Raw genomic sequence first — 10604 nt, forward strand, 5'->3', positions numbered from 1 at the left:
ATAAAGCGGATGTATGTGAAACCTACGATATTCCATCTTGTGTATATCATACAGAATGTTAAAGTGTGACTGACAAAATGCAAACTTGAAAGCGTAAAAGAGATTTGTTTGCAGAGAGAGCGACGCGAACGCCGTCGCATCCTCGTGAAAAAGCGGGTAACGTTACATCACTGTACAACCAGACTTTGTAGACACACGTTCAGTGACAGTTGCTTTCCATACTTCAGAGCCTACGATAGAGCGTATAATATTTTCTAATAACTGACCGAGAACAGCGTACATGCATGTTTGTTTCTTTGCCGACGTCTCAGTCTCTGAGTTCTCGCATTATATTTAGTATCATTTTAAGATATCGACATTTATAGCGCTACTTCTGACGAGAATCTGACTCCGGCGAGCTCGCTCAGTCTCCACATTACTAGTTTCCTCCACCCCTCTTTGTCATCCATTGCTGCGGGAAGTTGCTGCAGGTCCGAACCGCTGTCTTCAGCGATTCAGATTCCACAGTAGCAGCTGCAGTTTGTGTACTACCTCGTCCTTTTTCCTCCAGCAATGACCTCTAAAACGCAGTCTCATTTGCCGTAATTTGGATACAATTCAATTATAACTGCAAATGACCAAATAAAGATCTTATCGTAATGGTGTAACGCCCACTGATCGGCCATCTGAATCAAATTCTCTGAAGCTCGATATGTTGTAAGGGGTTGCCTTCGTCATTTTTCTGTATCTGTATCTTTATAGCGGGTATAACCGCCGTTCGGCGAAACACACCAGCTTCGTAGGCACACGGCGCGGCAGCAGCTGGTTATATTACACCGAACGACCCGTCACACCTGACTTTTGCACATCTATCTGCAAGCGTTCTTTAAAATTACCCAGAGAAGATGCCCCCCTACTGTACTTGGTGATAACAAATTCCACTCCACGATAGTTCTGGGAAATTACGAATTTTTGAACAAATCAATCCTAGGCTTGTAACTCTGTTATTTGAAGGCATGAATGTTTCTTGTTCTTTTGGGTGGTGATGTAAAGTCGGCGGTCTGCCATATGACGGAGTTTCCAGTGTGTTTGGCTAAAATTCACACAGCATTTATACTAAGCTAACGGAAAAGCTTCGTCCTCAGTCGTGGTAGGCTATGGGACTATTTTTTTCTAATTCATATTGGGGACATTGACAAATAGATGTACTTTTGCTGCACTTATTATTACAGGGCTCGAAATACCACCTGCATATGCAGGGTAGTGCAGGTAAAATTGGAGCTGTGCAGGTATTTCTGGTGTCTACCTGCACTGGTCCATGTACTGGGTTTTATACATAAATGTCCTATGATGTAGGTGTATGTGGATTGTTATTAGCTGCATTGATTGTTACCGCCTAGAAAGTATAAAAGAAAAAATAGCAATGGTTCCTGAACACTTTTTTTAGTATGATCCATACTTCCTAAATTCAGAGTGGTGCAGGTATAATTTGTCTGGTGCAGGTAATTTTCAATGTTACCTGCACCAGTGCAGGTACGCAGAAAAGGGTATTTCGAGCCCTGTATTAGCACCAGACCTTGTGGATATGTAACATTTTGAATCGGCCCTTCTCTATCTCTAATGAGCATATGCTAGACTATAGTGTTGACTATGGCATGGTAAAAGTGCCTACCACTAGATACAAAATCTCTCAGAATAGAAGAAATGTTACTTGTATAAACCATCATGTTGTATAGTTTAACGTCATTCCTAGAACTGTAGCACCACATTAGAAAGCCAGTTCTCATGAGCAATAAAGAATGACATAACACACATGATCCTTAGTCATGACTCTCCTTTATACATAGCAGTGACGTGGGTTTGCATCCAGCAACATTACAGAATAGATTCCTGAAGCACTTGGAAGTTAGCCTGGGTACCATCTGGATAGTAGTTTGCTTATGCTATCCATCTGGAGACTTGCGCATTCAAACCATTTGGTGCTAACATCAGTTCATGTCAGCGAATCAAGGAATAGGTTCTAGAGCACTCCTTTGATGACAACAGACCTTCCGCAAGCAGACGGAAGGCTTATCCTGTGTTGGAACTCCTGTTCGAACGAGCACTTGAACATATTCCATAATTTGCTCATATGTGGGGACCAATCAGCTTCTGCTTCCAAAATTTGGACAATTCCAGACGTTAAGATGGTCCGCGTTCCCAGACGGAAACACAGAGAAGCGACTGTATATAGTGTATAATGAACGTCAGAGCTAGAAGCAACTGTATATAGTAGATAATGAACGCCGGAGCGAACTGCTTTCCGGATGGTACCCAGGCTACTTGGAAGTGTCATGAAAGGTGTATTTCATAATATGTAACTTGACACTGCTTATTTCATCTACTAACTTGCACAATAGCGGAAGTATCTTAAAGTTTTCAATGTAGCTTACTTCAAACCTTTCTTTGTTATACATGTACATTTGTATGTCTTAACTATCTATGGTGGTAATCTGAGGTTTAAAGTTTAAAAGCTTGACTGGTCTGTTACGCCCCTTGCACTGACATCATGTTTTCAATCCCATTCAAACATTATTGTCATGCCCTAATCAGAAGGATTGCATGTACCACACATGCACAATTTTGGGGAAATTGACTTCCCGACATTATTTTCTTCCACCTTATTAAGCAAAAAAATTGGGCAAGCAATGACATTTCGAAGAAATTGGGCAATAATTGGGCCTTTTTTTAATTTTACATACTGTTGTACCATGAAACAAATAAATGAAACTATCTAAATGTTTGTAGCAACTGAAATATTTGATAAACTGGCCAAAATGCCTGGGGTTTTTTTCAAAAGCACTTTCTGAGGAAGACCAAAGTACATTTGCATCCATACTATTCCAACTCCTCTTACCACTTCCCTACAAAATTGACTGCCCCCCCCCCCATCTAAATGTTGGCCTTGCCTCATTGATCATTTTTGGTATGTATTTTACAAATACCTGAAACTATGAAACTATATCGTCACCTCATCAACCATTCAGGGCTTTTACATACATAGTAGGATATTAAAGTGTACCTCCTGGTGCAAACAGAAATGCAACCTCATTGCTAAGGTCATCTGGATCAAACCCTATGAATCCGTGGACTAGAGTTTCATCCTAGCAAGATCTACGACCGGCCTCAGCTCGGAAATGTTGTGAGGGATTGCATTCGTCATTTTGGATGGTAACATGAAGCCATTGGCCCCGTTCATTTGGAAGCTTCAGATGCAAGTCTTATTGTTAAACCTCTGCACATGAAATAACCCAACATTCTTGTTGCATTGCTATACATGCGGGACGAAGTGAAGCCATATTGCACTACTACCCAACGAAAATGTGTCAAACTTCGTCCTCAGTCTGCGGTTGAAAGGCAAAATAAGGTGCCAGTCTATTTGAAGGGACGTCAGCAGAGTAGTAAACTAGAACAGGATAATAACTGATAACTGATAATGACACAAATTCATTGTCCAGCTGCTGGGATGTGGCTATGCTGGAGTCTCTGCTGTCCTGTATGTCTGGATAACTTGCTCTGGAGAAGCATGATGTTGGACCTCATGTTCTCATAGCTGCAATAGAGTCAATCTGTCAGTCGGTAACACTTTTAGGTGGTATTACTGTAAATGCATTAAAGTTCGCGGGGATTTAATTTCGCGGTAGCGGGGAAAGGGACTTTTCGCGGTGGATTTAAGTTCGCGGTAACACCATAGACCTCAATCTAATACCATAATAAAAAAATGTTCGCGGTGGTTTTAAGTTCGCGGTGAAGTGGTCACCGCGAAAACCGCGAACATTAATCCACCGCGAACATTTCTGCATTTACAGTATCTGATTCTCAGCATTCACCAATACACACTCCACACACATCCTAGATGGACTTGTCACATACTGCTTTTAAAAATTTAGCAGCCAGTATATTATTTCTTTCCTTGAATTGTCAAGTTCTAAAGTAGTCCATGAGACTGTCTGATTTTCGTCACTCCCGTTCAACTTCTTAAATTGTGTGATAAACACATGGCGGGCCATTCACACAAATATTTAAATCAAACCTGGTGCCTTTGAAACTTCACCAAACTGCACATGTTTTTCTGAAAATAGTATTGATTGATGCTGTATGTACAAAAAAACATTGGAAAGTAAAGAAAATGATTCGTTGAAAATTAGTACAAAAACTTGCAGAAAGCTTGCAGTCCTCTGCTCTGCAGCGGACCAATGATGATCATGATGATGACAAAAACAATATCTATTAACATTGTGTTTACTTTACCATTGTCTTAACTACTGTGTATACTAATTAGACGGTGTCATGGACTACTTTAGACTGTTGGCAAATCAATTCAAGAAAATATACTGAGTGTTTATAATTTGTACCAATGAAAATTGTATTTTCAAAGGAAATGTGACAAGTCCACATGCTTGTGGGTCATAGTCGTCTAACTGGGATATGTTAATCTCCAAGCAGATCCTACAATGGCATAAGATACATGGTGTAGTACCAAACTGACCAGGAGATAGTCAGCCAAGAGCTGTCCATTTGCCATTTAGCGGTAGCAAAACACACTCCTAAGTCAGCTTCACTCCTCTGCCAGCTTTTGATACTATCTTATGCTACCGTAGGATCTGCTTGGAGATTAGGGATATGTATTGTGGGATGTATATTGGTTCCAGTTCTACCACTGATAGCACTTCAAGACAAGGGGTGGGTACCAGTGCAGAAACTTCAGGTACAGGTTCAGTTTAGGTCCAGAGGATAAGGTCCAGGTCCTGATTCTGGACCTAGTTATCTGTCAAAACTTATGAATGGGTGATACTCAAAACAATGGTCAATTTTGCTATAGAGGATTCTGTTTGTTGGAATATCTACCGACGTCCAATGGCGTTTTAAGATTCCATCTTCATGTAAACAACACTAAGTGCTTCTGTTTTAGACCAAGTTTGACTGTAGGAGCTTGGTAAAAATGATTATCAACTTTCCTCTACTTTGCTCTTGTTCTTTTCTTGAACTTACAGTAATAAAGCCAACATATGCACAGAACAATTTGACTTACCCAAAACTATGGCTGAAGGTGTATACACAAGTCATGCAGACTGTCCAAGAAACAATACTGTTCACACTTGTGCATATCTTCAAGTCTGTATGATTTGTGTATTGACAATTTTTGGCTTATGCAAAGTTTGCGAGGAAGAAGCCATTACTTTGACCCACCATTGTGCAGCCTGGGTATCTAATCGAAAAAGAATTTCCTCCACCTTAAACTGTACTTAACACTAGAACACCTTTATTCGTGGGGTAACCTATATCCATTGTACTTAAAAATAGGATATCTAGGGATATCAGGTTGATGGACGGCGCTTTCAAATTGCATTCTATTTTCAATATAATGCAGTTTGAGACCACCGTCAGTTGACTGTAGCAAAATCCAGAAAAATCTTGGTGTTTAATACAACGGATAAAGGTTACCCCACGGATAAAGGTGAACTAGCATTAAGCCAAGATAATGATAATACAAAACATATATGAATTTAAATATGCTCAAGTGTGAAATGGGCCTTATAGTATATAGCACTGATGTACCTGGCATTTCTTAGTGCAGTTAACCAGTCAGTGCACTCTTCAAACGATCTGCAGGCAAAATAATACTTGCACTCTGGGTCGTCCTGGAGAGCTAAGTAGACAAAGAAGATTCATTTCAGTGCTTATGTTCAGCTTAGTAACGTAAGGGCTTACATTTCACATTTCACATTTACAAATCTTATAGTCTGTATAACACAAACTCTGCTATCCGGGGCTGTAACTCACTGACCCCTCCCCGCAGAGGAGGCCGGCGGATGTTGGGCAGGCTGCTATAAGCGAGATTCAATCAGGCTCCAAATTTTATATGCAATAGGAAAATGTACACTTACATGTCATGAAAATGTGCAAATTACTATATACAGTCAGCAGTACACACAAAAACTCAGTTATAAAAACATAAACAACACTGTTGTTTTTTCACAAAATTTCACGATCTGAAGGTTCTGTTGGAACTGTTTAGAAGTGTAGTTCCAGTCCTTTGAACTTGTATGTAAAACAATCCCTTACCACATACATAAGGTCTCTAAGTCAGAGATCCCAGCAGCAGTATAATCAAATAGTGGACACTACTACTTTACATGTAACTGAACAGAATATTTCTGTACTACCTACTGACAACACTGGACAGTTGTCTGAAGCATTGCCTTTTTTCTAAGTCTCTATGAAGAATTGGTACATATTATCTGCCTTACCTATAGAAAATACATTGGCCTTGTCAGCTTTTGGTTCAGGCTGAATTTTACATCTCTCCAGCAGCACAGCTCCGACAGGCTGAAGGTCAAAACAAACAACAACACATTACAAGGTCATAAATGGAGATGTGGGGACCGAGACTGTTTTTACCTCCATGAATAGAGGTATAGTTTTTGGTGTGTCTTTGTGTCTGTCTGTGTGTCTGTGTTTTTGCCTGTCTGTGTGTTTGTGTTCCCGAATATTTGTGGTCAGCATAACTAAAGAACCTCTTCATGGATTACAATGATATTTGGTATGTGGGTAGATGTTGGTCAGGGTCGATTTTGGGCCCCCTGGTGTGTGACCTTGGTACTGCAGCAGAACTTTGATTTTTAGTATCTTTTGACCTGGACTTGCTATGGTCTTGATTTTTTGGTGGCAGATAGCTTGTGATGTAAGGAAGAAGTGATGTATGTTTGCGGCTTTCTCTGGAACTGCAGGGGTAATTTTGTCAAAATCTTCTAAGAAGCATAACGGAGTATAGGAACGATGGGTTTTTCTCTTGTTGGATCGGTCTAAAAAAACATGGATCTGAAAAATAACAGTGGACCAGATTTTACACTGATCCACACATTTTGGGGCTTACCAGTCGAAGAAAATGACAAAGTAGAGTAGAGTTTAAAGTCATTTCTACCAAGTTACAACAGTCAAATGTACAGAGGAAGTTTGGGCCTTGTTTAGGTGAAGATAGGATTTTAAAATGTCAGTGGGAGTCAGATGCTCAACCATACAGATTCCTTTGTAGCGAAAAGGACCATTGTTTGAGTATCGGCCATTCTCAAGTTTTCACAATCAGGTCCAGGTTCAGGTTCGGACCTAGACCTGATCCTCTAGACCTGAACCGGACCTGGACCTGAATTTCAGTACCAGTACCGACCCTGAATGGAGATGGTTACATACAAGTCTACTTCTATTATATAGGGCCTAAGAAAAAATTGCTGTTCCAGTTACCTAACCAACCCTAGCAAATACCTATCTACTAGGGGTGGGTACCGGTACAGAAAATTCAGGTCCAGGTCCAGACCTGAACCTGGATCTGCTTCAGTATGTGAAAACTTGTGAATGGACGAACACTCAAAACAATGGTCCATTTCGAAACAAAGTAATCTATTTTCTGTATTTGACTCCCACTGGCATTTCAAAATCTTACAAGGCTGTCTCTGTACGATTGACTGTAGAACTTGGTAGAAATGACAATAAGTCAATAGTCTCTACTCTACTTCGCTCTTGTTATTTTCCTTGCCCCAAAATATGTTCATTTTCCAATAGGGCCAACATCCGGTCCATCAATTTTTTTCAGGTCCAGTTTTTCCAGACCGGTCCAATAAGAAAAATGGTTTTGTACCGGTACACTGTACCAGTACCCACCCCTACTACCTATCCTATCTTTTTTCGTGGGCTACTTAAGGCCACACCAATTTAATTTCTTGGTTCACGGATTTTTTCATTAAAAATATGGAGCGAGAGGGTGAAATAAAAATAAAAATGAAAATTGTAAAATGGTTGGGGAAAAGGTAACGGCTAATCCAAAACATAAAGAAAAAAAGTTTTCAGCTTGAAAAAAGTACAAAAACACTATTTTTGTACAGTAACAGCACCTGTACCCACACTTTAAGGAGCTTATAATATAAAGGCCAATTTGCTGCACCAGAAAGTTGGTGAAAGGTTTCATTGATGGTGAAAATTTGCTGAGTGGTAATTTTTATTTTTATTTTTTTCTTCCAAAAAATAGGAGCGAGCGAATCCGTGAACCAAGAAATTAAATCGGTGTGGCCTAAGCTTGTGCTGGCAAGGAACATAAACTGTTACTTACATTTGTAAAGAAGGCACATTTGTTAAGAAGAACTTACCTCCAGAATCTGACCTTGTTCATTTGTCTTGAACAAGAAGAGAAAGTTGGCCTTGAGTCTGATGAGCCTGTCCTTGTAACCTGCAGAGACAAAGACCCAACACATGAAACCATGACATGGGAACAATGACATAGGATATAGGAGAATTCTTGTACACAACCAGGATATATGAGGGGGAGATCAATAAAGTCTCGGTCTCACACAGAAATAATAAGCAGAACTCAGATTTCGTGGCACAACTTTGTAGTATGAAGCATTTTGTCAATATCCTTCAAATTTCAAATCATTCCAGCAGGCTTTTAGCTAGGATTTTATAACAGGGAGTCCAAACTTATTGGTGAGTCGCGGTAAGTGACTATTGTAGGGGGGTCCGGGGGCATCCGAATTGCATTCTAAGGTATCCCAAGAGGCAAAAATACTGTTCCAGAGGTCACAGTAGAAGTAGAGCATCCCTGGTCAATCAGAATTTCATGCTTGTCAGACAATTTTTCCCCAGTATAGGGAGTCCAGGGGCATCAAATTTCTTGTTATTCTAAGAAAAGGGAGTCCAGATGACTCCTTGACGCATGCCTGGCTAAAAGCATGCATTGCAGTCATTACTTTCCAGGCAACGTATTTTTGAAAATCAGACAGTAGGTAGTGGCGAGAGACAATGAGCAAAACAAGGGTGAACTGTGATCAGACATGTGTGGGTCAAGTTCCCATGCCGTAAGTTCTTTGAAGACATTGTCAAAATGTTTGATCATGATTCTCTTCCTATTTCAAGTAGAAAGGCGTAGGCATTTCACTTCCAGCAGTGCAAGTTGACCCGCACACCTCAGGTCGAAGCTCAATTGTCCAAATGTTTTCCTTCTCTCTTACCTGACGTTACTGGGTGTCGCCTGCGAAGTAATGATCACAATAATAATATGAATTTTGGTATACGTTCAGCAAAGACTTTATACTTGACATCTATGCTTCGAAATCTGAGTTGTGTCTATTATTTCTGGGTGAGGCCGAGAACTTATTGATCACCCCTCATACTTACATACTGCTTACATTTTTATGCATTTCCTGCATTTTGACTAGCTCAGTTTAATGCAATTTCTATTAAAAATACACAAGGCTTTTGGTGTAACTCTTTGAGGCCGACTCCCCCGACATATTTTCACCATGTCGGACCCCAAGGCGCGAGGCGTCGCAATGGAGGTCCTAGGAAATTTTGAAATCTGTACCCTCTGAAAAGCCTTTTCCTGCACTTTCTGGGTTAAATTTTGCTGATAGACTCACTAAAATGGAATGAAACGTCTATCAGTGAAAAATGCAAACCAGTCATGCCTTTCAAAAAAATCGTGGACATGAAAAAGTGGACCTTCAAGAGTAAAAAAGCAGACCTTTCAGCGTGTGGGGGGTTCTTCTGAACCTCCCCTGGCTAGGAGCATGCTGAGGGACAAAATTACTGTCACAAATGACCTAGTGGTATTCCTGGTCAATCAGAATTTCATGCTTGTCAGAGGATCTGCTCACCAGTGTAAGGGCATCTAGTGCAAATTTTAAGGAAAAGATCCTATATAATGACATTTGACTAATGACATCGGCCTGGCCAAGAGTGAACAATAGATTCTTCATTTTTGTTCTTTTGACTTTGTCTACTAATTTTGCTGCTACTTGTACTTTTCTTTGGAAATTTATGGAAATTGATGCATGCACAGATGTCACATCCATAAGATAGAATCATATGCTAAATACTAGGGGTAGGTACCGGTATGGTGCACAAGTACAAAACCTGTTTTTCTTATTGGACCAATCCAGAAAAAACGGACCTGAAAAAATTCGGATGTTGGACCTATTGGAAAATGAACAGATTATACGATCAGGCATTCACATGTTTCAGGGATTACCGGCCGAGGAAAAGAACAAGAGCAAAGTAGAGTAGAGTCTAGTACCAAGTTTTACAGTCAATAGCACAGACTCTGAGACAGTTAGCCTTGTAGGATTTTAAAACGCCAGTGGGAGTTGAATACTCCACAAAACAGATTTCTTGGTAGCGAAATGGACCATTGTTTTGAGTATTGTCCAGTCACAAGTTCTTATACACTGAATCAGGTCCAGGTTTGGACCTGATCCTCTGGACCTGAACCATACCTGGACCTGCATTTTCTGTACCGGTACCCACCCCTACAAAATTATATATCCATGTACTATGATAAATCTGATTAGAAAGACGGGTTGGATGTACCTTCAAGTCTTGCCTTGGTGCCTGACATCCGGTGCAGAATCTTGCCTTCTCTGTCTGGTGTCTGCAGGGCCAGGCTGAGGAGCTCTTTCTCACTGTACCGCATGGTGTGCCTGAAACAGAGGAACACACAGGTAACAGTTCTATACACCTTTCTCACTGTACCGCATGGTGGGCCTGTAACATAGGAACACACAGGTAACAGGTCTATACACCTTTCTCACTGTACC

At 40.5% G+C, this 10604-nt stretch overlaps 1 protein-coding gene across 1 annotated transcript in view; it reads right to left on the minus strand.

Annotated features, from left to right (window-relative positions):
- Nucleotides 1-1795: 1795 nt before the first annotated feature.
- LOC118432615 (pleckstrin homology domain-containing family J member 1-like) overlaps nt 1796-10604 on the minus strand; it is an 11022-nt gene continuing 2213 nt past the window's right edge. The window contains exons 2-6 of the mRNA XM_035844246.1: nt 10378-10487; nt 8160-8239; nt 6270-6348; nt 5578-5668; nt 1796-3571 (exon numbers count right to left, since the gene is read on the minus strand). Coding sequence (XP_035700139.1) covers nt 3466-3571; nt 5578-5668; nt 6270-6348; nt 8160-8239; nt 10378-10480 — 459 coding nt within the window. The 5' untranslated portion in view covers nt 10481-10487 and the 3' untranslated portion in view covers nt 1796-3465. The remainder of the gene's footprint in view (nt 3572-5577; nt 5669-6269; nt 6349-8159; nt 8240-10377; nt 10488-10604) is intronic.

The sequence above is a fragment of the Branchiostoma floridae genome, chromosome 15, assembly GCF_000003815.2.
Source record: "Branchiostoma floridae strain S238N-H82 chromosome 15, Bfl_VNyyK, whole genome shotgun sequence".
Lineage (NCBI taxonomy): Eukaryota > Metazoa > Chordata > Leptocardii > Amphioxiformes > Branchiostomatidae > Branchiostoma > Branchiostoma floridae.